The sequence below is a fragment of the Rhipicephalus microplus genome, chromosome 4 (assembly GCF_043290135.1).
Source record: "Rhipicephalus microplus isolate Deutch F79 chromosome 4, USDA_Rmic, whole genome shotgun sequence".
NCBI lineage: Eukaryota > Metazoa > Arthropoda > Arachnida > Ixodida > Ixodidae > Rhipicephalus > Rhipicephalus microplus.
Genome location: NC_134703.1, coordinates 155,011,717 through 155,024,971, shown reverse-complemented (window position 1 = coordinate 155,024,971; position 13,255 = coordinate 155,011,717). Strand labels below are relative to the sequence as shown.

Below are 13,255 nucleotides of genomic sequence, written 5' to 3'. Positions count from 1 at the left end.
TGTTCTTTCAGGTTTAGTTTAATGAGAGTCTACTGTATTTTGTTCGAAGTGAAGTGGAAGCAACCTTCAATTGTAGTAAGGTTAGCGGTAGGTTGTAAATGATGGCTAGTACATTATTTTGTCTTAAATATTACTCTGCTTAGCTAATACATGCTTGGCTTTAAGAAAATAATTTATTGTGGTGAAGGTAATGTGTACATTTACCCTCATAGTGTGCATTCGTGGCAGAACAGAATGCTCCTCGATCCGTGGTTTTACGGCATAGCACTACCACAGTGCAGTGAAACCAGTTTTACAGTGAGGTTGCCGTATTTACTCGCATAATCTTGGCACTTTCTTCCGCGGAAAACCGATGAAAAGTTGGGGGATGGGAGAATAACGCGGGGAAGATTTTTCGTAATAACAACAGAGCGAAAGAGAAAACGAAGTGGCCTCCAATCAGGATTTTCACACCATCAACTAACTGCAAGCTTTGAGAAGTACTGAACAAGACTTTCTTTAATAAAACCACAGGTTCAACACGAGGCAAGATTTGAGGCAGAAAAGCCGCGAGAAAATAGTAAAGAATTAGAATACCATACGCAAAGCTTGTGGGCATTGCAGGGGTAGCGTTAGCGTTCGTCGATCAATGGGAGCTCACAAAAGGGTGGCGTACAAACTTAATGTTTGTCAGATGGCCATCTAACACTGAATCGTCCGCAGTTGCCTTCTGACCGGTGGACTAGTGGCTAATGTACTCGGCTGCTGACCCGCAGGTCGCGGGATCGAATCCCGGCTGCGAACGCTGCATTTCCAATTGAGGCGGAAATGTTGTAGGCCCGTGTTCTCAGATTTGGTTGCACGTTAAAGAACTCCAGGTGGTCGGAATTTCCGAAGCCCTTCATTATGACGTCTCTCGTAATAATATGGTGGTTTTGGGACGTTAAACCCCACATATCAATCAATCAGTTGCCTTCTGACGAAATAAAGTTTAACGTCCATCTCAGTCTTAGGCACATGAAATGCCCAACACGTCGTGGTGGCTTTCAGCTGTTTGTGCTGTGGTTGCCAGTAGCGAACACAATACTTGTGAACTCCAAAGTGCCTAGCGGAGCCCTGTTGCCATTTAGTGCATGATCAATAATTTTTCACTTGAAACCAGTCGTGTAGCTTCTGTATCGCCCCGTAGCGTAACCACAGAGTGGGCACAACAGACAATACAAGTCGCATCGCACTTTTGCCACTTGTCTTGGATTGGATTGAGGCTTTGTGCATAGATAGTATGCGTGACATTTAAGAGATGGTGCTAGGTTGTCCTGCCTGATCATGATCAGTAGTTGGAACGAGCAGACGACATTACTACTGCTGCAATTTTTGGGGATGCGATAATTACTCACCAAAAAAAAAAATTGTATTTTGGTTGGGCAATATAGGGGGTACGAGAATTATGCCAACGCGAGGATTACGTGAGTATGATATATGCACTCAAATATGTATAAGTAATACCTCGTTAAGTCTCAGTTACCAGGGAAAGTTTTGAGATAAGCAATGTTTCACTGATCGCTGGGAAGAATGAGCACTTTTCAGAAAAATTACTACTACTTAACAGCTCTTCAGCGGCAGTTTCTAATTTTTCTGCTCGTGCAGGTTTAAAATAGAAAAAAATAACATACAAGAGACTCTAACCAGCTCGGTCTGTCACACTGCCATTTTATTTAGCAGAGAAAAACTGCCTAATGCTTGCCTGCTTTTTGAAAGGAATATACATGGTTAGTGCGCAGGGAACATTTCAGAAGGAAGATAGGACAGAGCGCACACTTACAACCAATTTTATTGCAGAGATGGTAGGAATATATATACAGTCAAGAGGGCGAGGAGATCACACACAGAAGAAAGGACAAATGATGGCACATGCGCCAGACCACCTTATTCCAATCTTGAAATGACAACTTAAAGGGGCCCTCTAACACTGTTCACGACTTCATAGTTTTATATGTTTTTCTAGCTGGTTGTGTACACTGGCGGCTTACGAGATAAGTGCCGCAATAACGGCAGCGATAGGGCCACGCAATGCAAAGTTATTCAGCGTATAGATACCAAAATACAATGAATTGGGTGCTTACCCTGAACTCAATTTTTGCGGGCTTACCTGACCGTGTTTTCCTTGCTTGTTGACATCAGAAGGCTGCCCAATGAAATGAACTGAAAGCCTTATCGTACAGGAAGCTCGCATAACATATTGCCTGTTAGGTTCAGCGTATTAAAGGGGCCCTCTAACACTTTTCAACCCCCCATTCTTTACTCGTGGAATGCATAGACTGACGCACGGACAAATTAGGGCAGCAAGAACGGCAGCGATAGTGGCACGCAGTACGAAGTTATTCAATTTAATTAAAAAATTCAAAAAATGCCTACCTTCAACTAAAATTTCGCGGAGTGACATGACCACATTTCACTCTCTGCTGTGACGTTGCAGGGGGCTTCCAATGACATGGGCTGAAAGCTCTTACGTAGAGGAAGCTCGTACACCATTTTTGCCTGTTCAGTCAAATGTGTTTATGACGCTGTTGCTATAGCAACAGGCAACCTCGTGCCTTACCACGCCGTTTTCTTTACGCGGTCGAACAGCTGGGCGAGGCTGGTAGAAATGAGCCTCCCCGACTTGTCAGAACTTGAGCAGGTCCTTTTGCCTCGAAGCGAGGCTTTACGCGTCCTGTGATAGGCTGCGCTCTTCGTCGTCATTTCCCCCCGCTTTGGTCTACCGAGCGCCACTGTGCAATGACGCGGTCAGCAGCAATGAAGTGACTTTATTGCACGATTAAAATACTGATTTGATATCGGTGCTTGGACCTATGCCTAAATTATCCCTGGCCATCGGTCTACGCAAAACACATACAAAAAATAGGTGCTTCAAAAGTGTTGAAGGGCCCCTTTAAGGATGCCGTTGTGATGGTAAAAAAACAATGTGGTACCTAAAGAGGGAACGACACATGTGAAGTGAGCCAGCTCGCAAATGCTTCTATAATGTTTTGTAGCTTTACTGATCTTTCTTTTAGTTTCTTCAAATAATGGCGGCCGGAGTGTCGCGGGCACGTTTCCTCCAGCACATAGCATTCGGCGCATTCTTTGACCAGCTTTGCAGTTTTCAAGCTGGAAAAGTCGGACAGCTTTATTCTCTGTCGTTTTGAGTGAAAAATCATGCTAATGAAAAAATTAATTCAATAGTAATCCCTATTTTGATGCAATGCCACGATCACATTTAATGTTGCATTTATCCAATCTTATGGCAGCAATTGTCCGGCGTAATTTCCGCTCGCAGTAGTTCTGGTGAGCACCACTACGAGTTATGCAGTCAGCCCTAATGTTTTCAAGCATTAGAGGGCGTCTTTAACTGGAAAGATACTTGTATTCATTATCAAAAGAAAAAAAAGTTGGTTGTAAGTGTGCGCTTTGTCCTATCTCTCTGCTCTATCTTCCTTCTGAAACATTCCCTGTGCACTAACAATGTATATTTTTTTCAAAAATGCAATAACAACCGGCCCAAGTAGCCACTTTTTTGCAGTATATCGTCTGCCTTGTGGTAGTACTCAAGCCTAGAAAGGCGTCCTTCAGCTGCTTGAGGCATCGCATCAGTCAATCTTCTCCGCTGCGGCACTCAATCCTATTTTGAAGCTGTACCATCAATGCTGCTTCAGCGTATGGGTACTTTGACCCCCGAACCCGCTTCCGCTGTTGGGAGAAGCTCTTCTGAAATCCATCCAGCACCTTCTGCTTGTTTTTAAGCACCGTCAAAAGCATAGATAAAGCGATGCCAAATTTCTGCGTGATCCTCGATTTCGTTCGGCCTCTTTCCTCCACTTAGGGCAACCTTTTTGCCAGTGTTAGTAACTTGCACTGCTTTGACGCCATGCTTGCCGCACTCGGGCTAAGTTGCCGCTCCTCACTGTCGGCGAAAAATCTGTACCACTCTGTTTGCGCAGATCAACGGAAATTACACAATAGGGAAAATCACGTGCGCTGGGCAAAGCGAAAGAGACAATCTGCGCCAAGCGTGGGCAGAGGGCCTCTCTGCTCAGTGCATGTGTCACATGACATGCCAGAGGGTTGGTTGACAAAGTTATGTCGCTGGGCTGAGACTTTGCGCACTTCGTGTTTGCGGAAAGCATCGACATAGTTGCATGTGCAGCTAAATAAGAAAAAAAAATCGACCGACTTCAGGTGTGGCAAGATCGCACGAATCTTGTGAAATCGTTTGGCGGCGGAATTTTCGTTCTACTGGCACTCAAGATTTCGATTTGCCCACAATTCGACGTAAAAATACTTCGAGATAGAGGGGAAGATATACATGAGATTATAGGAATATGTTTGCTGCTGCAGAAAATTTTGACTTAGACAGCCAATTTTTCGAGATATGAGAGTTCGAGTTAATGAGGTACACTGTATATTCGTTCATGTCAAACACCACAATGTTCATTCAGATGTTCGAAGCACGCGAATATTCATGTATCCTTAGGGATAATATAACTGTAATAACTATAACTTGTGTAATGTTTTAGAGGAAATGGAGTGCATGCTTCCACATCGGCATCGGTTTGCATCTCAGCAGTGCAGCACATCCATGCCACACGAGCGCATCGCGTGTGCATTGTCTGACATGGAAATTCAAGAGTTCTGGATGAATTCGGACTCTGAGTAAAATGTACAATTAGTGGCCGAGCCGCTTGGATGAATGGCTGATTATATTTTCGTTTTAGGTCACTGCTTGTAGCGGTCTTGTGTTGCTTGCTTATGAGTGCTGTTGCGAAGCGCACCTCTGACGACGTTACGAAGGGCGCCCCGAATCTCACCGCTGCAACCACTGTTTCGAAAGACGGCGACGCCAACACGGTTCCGAAGGCGCCACTGCTTCCAACTCCGCCGGGAAGGTCACCAGCCGTTTGGTAGCGTATGTTTCTCAGCTCGCGACTGCTTCTGCGCAGAGCTGATAAGACGAGCGGACGAGACGACGGTGAGTTAAACAAGGTTTATGTACAGCATATATACAGAGGCGTTACAAATTCGGCACTGGGGCCGACAGACTCGAAGAGCCGAGCTCTCCTCTCTAACACATAGGTCTCCTCTCCAACGGGCCCGCTCTGACACACATGTCAGCTTTCACCTAGGACCACTGATCGCGACGCGCCGCAGGGCTTCTTTTATATGCACCGGGTCCAACCAAAATGTCCAACCAGAAGCGCCGCTGGTCGTCAGGGCAGACTCCTCCAATGGGGTCGCCGCGCAATGCGTCAGATCCCCAGACATGAAGACGCCCGTTGTTTACTCGACGGGCTCGCTGGCACGTGCGCCGACTCACTGCACGTGGGCGCCAGAGAGGCGCCGACAGAAAGGCGCCGTGGCGTGCTGACGCCGTTCTGTTGTTGATCGCGTCAGGCGGGCTCGCGGCTGGCCTTGACACAGATTGCCTTTTTCAGAGGCACGGCCGTTCGCTGTGGACTCGCAGGCATAACAGTGCTGCTTCTTATTTGAGAGGATAAGTCTCCAACAAAAATGTTTACGTGCCCTGAAGAGCATCCTACTGCATTGCGAATGTATTTTATGCATGACATCCAAAAAGAACCCTGCAGTGACTGGGGACTAGGGGTGTGCAAATCGTGAAACTTAGAACTGGACCGAATATGAATTCAATAATGGTGACATTGAAGCGAATCTGAATTTGAATACTAGTATTTGAATAGTTTTCATGTAGTGAGGCAATAATTTCTGAAGCAGCCCTAAACTGATAATGTAACCATTTTCAATATAGCCCAAGAATTTCTCTACATTTTACTTGAAACAAATATTCACAAGCGTCAACAAAAAAAAAAAACTTAACATTCATATTTAACTGACAAAAAGGGCATAACTGTTCAAACTGATGCAAGCTCGTATATAGCAGCAACTAGAATCTTGGAAATATTTTTAGTAATTGCGAGTTGAAATACAAAAAGGACTGTAGCATTCACAGTGCTTTGTGAACATATTTAAGTACAAATTTTCCCGAGTCGACGTCCTTGTAAATGTTGTTGTGAAGATTTCGCGTTGACGACTCTGTCGCTTCGGTGACAGTGGAGTTTTAGGGGGAAATGTCTTTACACCGTGTTCAATGTAGCGTCAATATTCCCGTAAGACCATGAGCTGCATGCAGCTTGGTAATTCTAGGTTTCAAACAAGAATTATTATGCCTATCTGTTCCAGTGTTGTTTTCCTTCGAGGTTTTTTGTGGCTTTATTAAAACAGTTCTTGATTTGTCATTCGAAATTTTCTGATATTCACATATTCCTAGTTAATCAAGAGATTTTGCAGTATATCACATTGTAAAAGAAGTCACAAGTTGCTAAGCAAGTACTATAGGATATTCGTATGCACCAGAAAAAGTATTGTAATCGTTTGTTGTTTCCTTGATATGTTTGACAATGGGCCTTTTCTCGGTCTGAACAGTACCTCCAGAGGGGATTGCCGAAATTGAAATTGGTGGTCCTTGGCCTCCATAGCTTGTCACATGCCGGTACACAATCTCGGAGGCTTGTGCCTTTTTCTGAGGCAAACATTTGCAAGTCTTTGATACCAAATGTCACTTGGGGCGCATGCCTTGATGCCCGGCGCCAATGCGCAGACTACCTACCCAGGAAAGGGCCATACTGAAGCCACACGGCTGCTTCAAGTTGGAAGTGATAGATCATGCACAAAACAACGGCAACAGGCCCGCCGGTAGGTCCTTCGGAGTCGACGAGTTTTGTGTTCGCTACTGGTGACGGCAGCTGAAAGCCACCAAGACGCATTGGGCCTGTAGTGTGCCTAAGACTGGGATTGATGGTGAACTTTATTTCTTCAGAAGAAAACTGCGGACGATTCTGTTAAATAGCCATCAGCCCAATACTGACATCCTACGCTTACCTTTTGAGAGCTCCTGTTGAGTAACAATCGCTACCGCTATGCCCGCAACGCTCATAAGCTTTGCGTATGGTATTGTAATTCTCGACTATTTGCTAGCACATTTTGTGTCTCAAGTAAATCTTGCTTTGTGTTCAACCTCTGCGTTCATTGTTGAGGTAAATTTTAATTAGCACTTCTCTAAGCTTGCTGTTCGTTGCTGGTGTGAGAATCCCCATTTGCGGCCACTTCATTTTCTTTTTCGCCCTGTACGTTTTTGTGGAAAGTTTTCCCCGCGTAATTCTCACACACCCCAACTTTGCATCGGTTTTCCGTCGAAAAAAGTGCGAGGGTTATGCGAGTAAATACAGTACGGTTTGTGGCTTCATTGCATTGTGGGTTGTGCCGTGGGTGATGCGCCATAAACCAGTGTCCATACTGTGGTTGAGGCCTACTGATCATACACAATACATGGGCATATCAGAATATACAGGTTGTACTAGTGAAAAGCCAGCTTTCCGTGGTGTTCTTAGGTCGTGTGGAGTTATTTTTACGGAGCATTCGACAGCTTTTGAGTGAACTGGCAAGTCGAGTAAAGTGCCGTGTGGTATGTATAAGTAGGGGCGGTCTACAGTGAGGCGTGACATGCTAGTTGCAATGCTGGGGGAGGTCTTTTCGCCCTTGTACTTGAGGGATGTCTTCAGCATGGCGTAGCCCCAGGTGGTAAGAATTTTGCTGTCATTGAACACTGTGAGCACTCTGTGGTTGCGAGGTACTTGTAGAATTTGTTGGAACGCATTCGGATGGTTACTTTGAATGCCTGCTCCTTCTGACGGGGGGGTCTGCTTGCGCGGTTTCGGGCATCTCTTCGTCATCGTTGCCACCATCTGTTGTATCCTCGTGTTGTTGCTTTGCTGATGATGAATCTGGTTGCTCTTGATTAACATGTTTCCGCGTCCGGCTGGCATTCTAGAAAGGCCTGCGTCCTAGCACCTTTTCTTCCACGAGATTTCTCGTACCCAAGCCGGCAGCTCCCAAGGCAGAATGCCAGTTGTCTGTAGAGACAAAGTCCTTGAAGAACTCCTTGGTCAATTGGCGATCCACATCAAACACGTCTGCGTCACTTTATGCATGACAGTAGGCTTCGCCGTGGCGTTATGCGATTCGGTCTTCTTCGTCTATAGACTCTCCGTTATGCAGCCAGTTGCCTGGTCCCAGGTAGCAGTGTCCTGGAAAGAGTGGCATCGTCCTGCTCTCATAAGAATATACTGTAGCAGTAGCGACTACGACAGCAGCTGCAAGCAGCAGAAGGCCCCGACGCCTCTATTTAACAAGAGACCTAGCCTAACCTAGCCTAACCTAATCAAGATGGTAGAAATTTTCAAAGAAGTCTTTCACTACTAGCGCTCCTCATAATCGTAACCTGGTTTTGGTATGAAAAACCCCAGATGTTATGCTTGTCACCTTGCCTTTAGTTAGTGCTCTCATAACTGATCATGGTGGAAGAACTAGGCAGTTTCTCTCCTGAGTGTTAATACTAGTCAGATTCATTACACCGTAGGTAAATGAATGAAATATGTGCAGAGTGCAGCATATCAAGTGGTGCCAGGCCAAAGACTACAGGAGCCGCTGCAGCTCGCCGCAGTGTTGCCAGTTCGCTAGCGGCCCAGTTTACAACGTTAGCACCGACGGAGCAAGGCATTGGTCGGGGCGCGCCAGTGGCCGGACCAAGCCATGTGCAGTCTCCAGGCGGCAACTCCTTTTTCCAGATGCCGAGACAGCCCCGCACCGAGCCAGCCTACATCAAGATTCGAAAGCCATCGGATGACCCTGTTGGTGGCAAAGGTGGGTGGGGCTCTTCACCAGAAAGGCAGTAGACTTTCTGATGTGCACTGGATAATTTAGTCTTCTGGTGCCCTTTGTTTCAGTATGTTTGTCCTGTGGTGTCTGCCCTTATGTGAGCTTGCCATCGTGTAGTACTACTTGGCTTTTGTTTGTACAGTAGACCCTTCAGTAAACAGAAATCTGTTGAACGGAACTACTGCTTAAACGGGACAACTGCCTCTGCTATGTTTGGTCCAAGTGTTCTGCACCCATCTTCATCTCCTGGCATTGGAAATGGTAAATTTGGTCGAAATGTTCAGTTCTTGAATTTATTTATTTCTGCAATCCTGCGACCATGTTCTGCATTGCGATGAAATATTAGGCCAAAATAAGTAGTAGAAGCTGAGAAAAAAGCGTTTTGCTGGTCGGCTATCATCTAAAGCTATGAGAAAATTGGGCTTTAGAAAATGCAAACCTGTAGCTTTTTCTTAGCACAGTGCCACCATTTTGGCACCATTGTAAAGAGAACAGGTTGGAGCTCAAGATAGCCACAAAGCTGCATTTCTCCAATGAAAAAGAAAGCCAGCTCCCTTTCTTAGCTTCTAGCTTCAAAATTTCTTCGAGGTACATTTTCTGAACTTTCATTTCTTGAGCAGTTAGTGTCTTTCCAAGAAATGAAGATATAGCCGTTCTATTTTTTGCACTTAAATCCTGAGAAATGGGTGAGTGCCGTAAAGCTGTCCATATTAGTGTGGACATCATACAGATTTTTATAATCGGCTTTTTGTAAAAGTTGTTAGTAAGACAGCGTGCCCAGGACATTTCAAGAACTTTTCTGCGTGCTTACTTGAATATTAGAAAATGAACCAATAGCATTACGGCACAGAATAGACCCTTGTGAATGTTCTTATAGAAAAAAACTGATGTACTTATGTCTAATTAATTAATTTCGGAATGGGAGTGAGAGTCTATCAAGCATTGTAACTCAAAAACTACATTAGATACCTCAAAATTGATTTCAGTTATGATATCAGCTTAACAAATTGCATCTGCATGCCAAATTTCATCACTTGACCTTCATAAATACCAAAAATATTTTTCATTGCCACTCCCACCCCTTAAATGGAAAATATTTTCTGGTTCCTTCAAGTTCCTCTTACTGGTAGTCTACAGTGTATCACTTTCTGGGTTCACCGCAAAGTAATTGAATAGTCTGGTGATTTGAGAGTGAATTTGAAAGTGTTTGTTACCTGCATTGTCTAGTAGTTTTGTCCATTCTTGTGTTCACACATTTGTTTTCTCACTATTGTTTAGTCGGGGCTTCATTCAAAGGTATCTTGTAGCTTTCAAATGCAAAAGCGTGAACATCGTTACTGTTACAGACACTTTTATGGCTGTTCGGGAAACTAATTTACACTCAAACCTTATAGTTGCATCTCACACAGGAATAAGTTTGTTATATCTGAAAATTTGTTATAGAGGTTTATTCTTTCCAATATATTGTGAGACTTGTTCTACTTTGCTATAAGAGGTATTTCGTTATGTCCTGTTTCAGTTTCGTTATATGAAGGTTTGAGTGTACATGTGACACTTTTAACACACTCATCCAGCGGGGCACCACCGTGCACAGTTTGATCACGGAAATTTTCACAGGTGTGTTGACAAAGCTTGAGGCGATAGTTACAGGGACGTTGCACAACAGGCATAGTACAGTTTTCTTGGGTTCGACATTTATTGAAGGATTGCCTTGTATCGTGTACACGTTAGCACTTACCACCTTCAGAGAGAGCTGCGGGGTCTCTCTAATGTATTCTAAGTAGGCTTGTGCGAACAGGGAATTTCAGGTTTGAAGCTAACAGCGATTTGGTTTGAGTACTTTTGAATCTAATTCAAGTTATCGCATAATATGAAGAATAATGGGTATATTTGTCATGACCCAACTAACCTACACAATTTTTTTTTTTAATTTAAACGAGGCATGTGCAAAGGCCATTTTTTTGGAGGCTCAAAGCAAGTGAGAAGAATATAAAATAGTAGCAGGATTTGATTTACTGTAAGATGCAAGCGATAACCTGCAACATATAAGTTGTCAAATTTACTATACCTAAAGCATATAAGCTGGTATAACAAGCTTTAAAGGTGGTATGGCAGTGTATTGTAATATGAAGCATTGTTGGGAGTTGGTGCTGGAAAGAAGCTAGAAATGCACCAACTATCCCAACAATGAGCGTTATGAGAATATCTTTCGTATATAGTGGGCCTTTTTCAATGTTTCTATTTTGAAGGTGCTCAAGTCTAGCCGCTTTCCAGTCTCCTTTTTCGTTTCCTGTGTTCGTTATTTTATTGGAGGGAATTTTTTCTCTAGCAATGGTAGTGTGAACCCCCATAAAACTGAAGTTGCAATTTTGACACCGAAAAATCAACTGCCCTCTGAGAAAGAAACTCGTGAAAGCCCAACGTCGAGCAATCGCTTTAGGTGGTTTAAATGCTGCACCAAAGTGCGCCGCGCGCCCTCTGGCGTAAGCAGTATGCACACATAAAACTTCGTTTTTCTTTAATGGCTTTTTTTTATGAATTTTTCAAAATCAATGTATCTTTTCCAAAAAGCTATTGAATCGATTTCTATGAAATTCGCGTGCATAAGCTTCAACAAGTTGAAAACAAACTGAACTAAAAAAATTGCTGATTTTATAAAAAGCAAAGCTGTAAAAAAAAAAATCAAACAGCAATATGCACCCTCTGTGGCTTTGTGCATGAAGTAAGTTTATTTTCAATTTTTTTTTTCACAAGAACTCCACGAAGGATGTCCTATTTTTTCAGTTCAGATATGAGCCTCTACAACATCACGGCTGAATATCATTTTGCACATTCATTTCGGTGGTTGCAGAGAAAGGGTACGTTCAATAAGTGAACGAACCACTTTAAAATTTGGGAGTGGACCATAAGAAGGACAGGCAATCTATGCTTAAAAAAGGGTGTCACGTGATGACCAGTGGCATTCTTTGTGAGCTCGTGAAATTTTGCGTGAACACTTGTAGCAGTTTCTTAAATATTAAGTAGAAACTGTCATATACCGTTTACCCTACCATACCCCTTTAAACGGATGAAATTGCATGATGAATCAATGTGAGGGTAATGTGTTCATTTAACCTCAAAGGGGGAATTCGCGGCAGTGCGATTTCCTTGCAATAGGCGTTTTCATGGCTTAGTAACCTTCTGCTGAGGGATTACTTGGGGATGTAACGTACAGTTATTCGTTCATTTAGAATTCTTGAAATTTTTAATAAGGTAAATGAATAGAGGAGAATTCGAGTACTGTACTAGTCGTTCAAATATTTGAAACATTCGTATATTTGCACAAGCCTGATTCCTAAAACTGCAGGCTACAGCAACTCAATTTCCGTATGGTGTAGGCATCAAAGAGTTTGTGTGTGTAAATTGTGGTGAACAACGGTGCAGGGTTGGACTTAAAGTCGGGGGGTGGAAGTGCTGCACAGATTGCGCCGTTCTGTGCCAATCTTACCTGCTGTGCCAGGCTGCGTATAAACTGCAATTTCCTTGAGCTGCTCCTAAACACTGAGGTCCACTTTCACTCCTGTCATTGTTCCTTTGAATGTTGGTCATTCGGTATGGCCCCTTGACTTCATTCTTGCAGCCAAATGAGCCGAATCAGTTGCAGTTGACTGACAAATTCCCATTTCACGGGGCGACAATCTCTCTGCACTCGTTGCTTACACGTTGGCTTCTTTGCAACTCAGACTGCCAGTGAATATAATCTACAGTATGATACAATGCATGGAGGGGCATCATTCTTTGGGTCTGGTGCTCCTGATGTGCTACTGATTGCAGCAAAGTGCCCCATATTCAGTGTCATTGATTTTTCTCTTATGAACACAATCGCTGTTCAACTAATCGATAAGATGTTGTGCAACATGAGTGTCTAAGTATAACAGTATGTCACTGAAAAGAAAGAAAAGCTGGAAGAAACGTTTTGTGGTGTGCAGTCTTTTTTTTTTTTTTTTTCAGGCATGGGAAGAGGCAATTTTTGAAAACTTCCAGCAACAGCTCCAGAGTGCCTTCCTTATTGACTGAAAACTGTGATGGAACTCTTGACACTGTGGCAAGCATGCCACTTTTTTTTTTTTAAACGTTACCCAACTGCTCCAGCGTACCTTGACTGAAGACTGTGATGGATTTATTGACACTGTGGCTAGCATGCCGCTTTTTTTTTTAATGCTACCCTAGACATTATTGTTTTTACTCCTGTCAAAAGTGCTGACTTTTTGTGTTCTGTGAAATAAATTTCTCTGTTTTAGGCATCTGTTGTGCTCTTGTATAGTGTGGCTTACCCTTATTGGGGAGACGGTGATCTAGGGAGGCCCTCGCAGTGGAGGGGAGGGCCAATCGTGAGTCACACCTTCAGTGCCAGCCTAGTACAGGATAAAATTGATGGAACAACACTGGACGGCTAAGACAAAGCCATCTAGTGTGGCTATGCAGTCAAAGCTCGTTGATTCAAACACGGGGGGGGGGGGAAGGACTA

At 43.7% G+C, this 13,255-nt stretch overlaps 1 protein-coding gene across 3 annotated transcripts in view; it reads left to right on the top strand.

The window, feature by feature from the left end:
• Positions 1-13,031, top strand: part of LOC119185030 (protein maelstrom homolog) — an 86,150-nt gene extending 73,119 nt beyond the window's left edge. For 2 of the 3 annotated variants that reach the window (XR_012895011.1, XR_012895010.1), the window contains exons 13-15: positions 8,473-8,733; positions 8,817-9,009; positions 12,739-13,031. Coding sequence is in view for 1 of the 3 variants with exons in the window: in XM_075893783.1 (XP_075749898.1) it covers positions 8,473-8,733; positions 12,739-12,761 (284 nt within the window). In the remaining 2 variants the exon portion in view is untranslated. The remainder of the gene's footprint in view (positions 1-8,472; positions 8,734-8,816; positions 9,010-12,738) is intronic. The other variant, XM_075893783.1, reaches the window with a different exon arrangement.
• Positions 13,032-13,255: the final 224 nt, after the last annotated feature.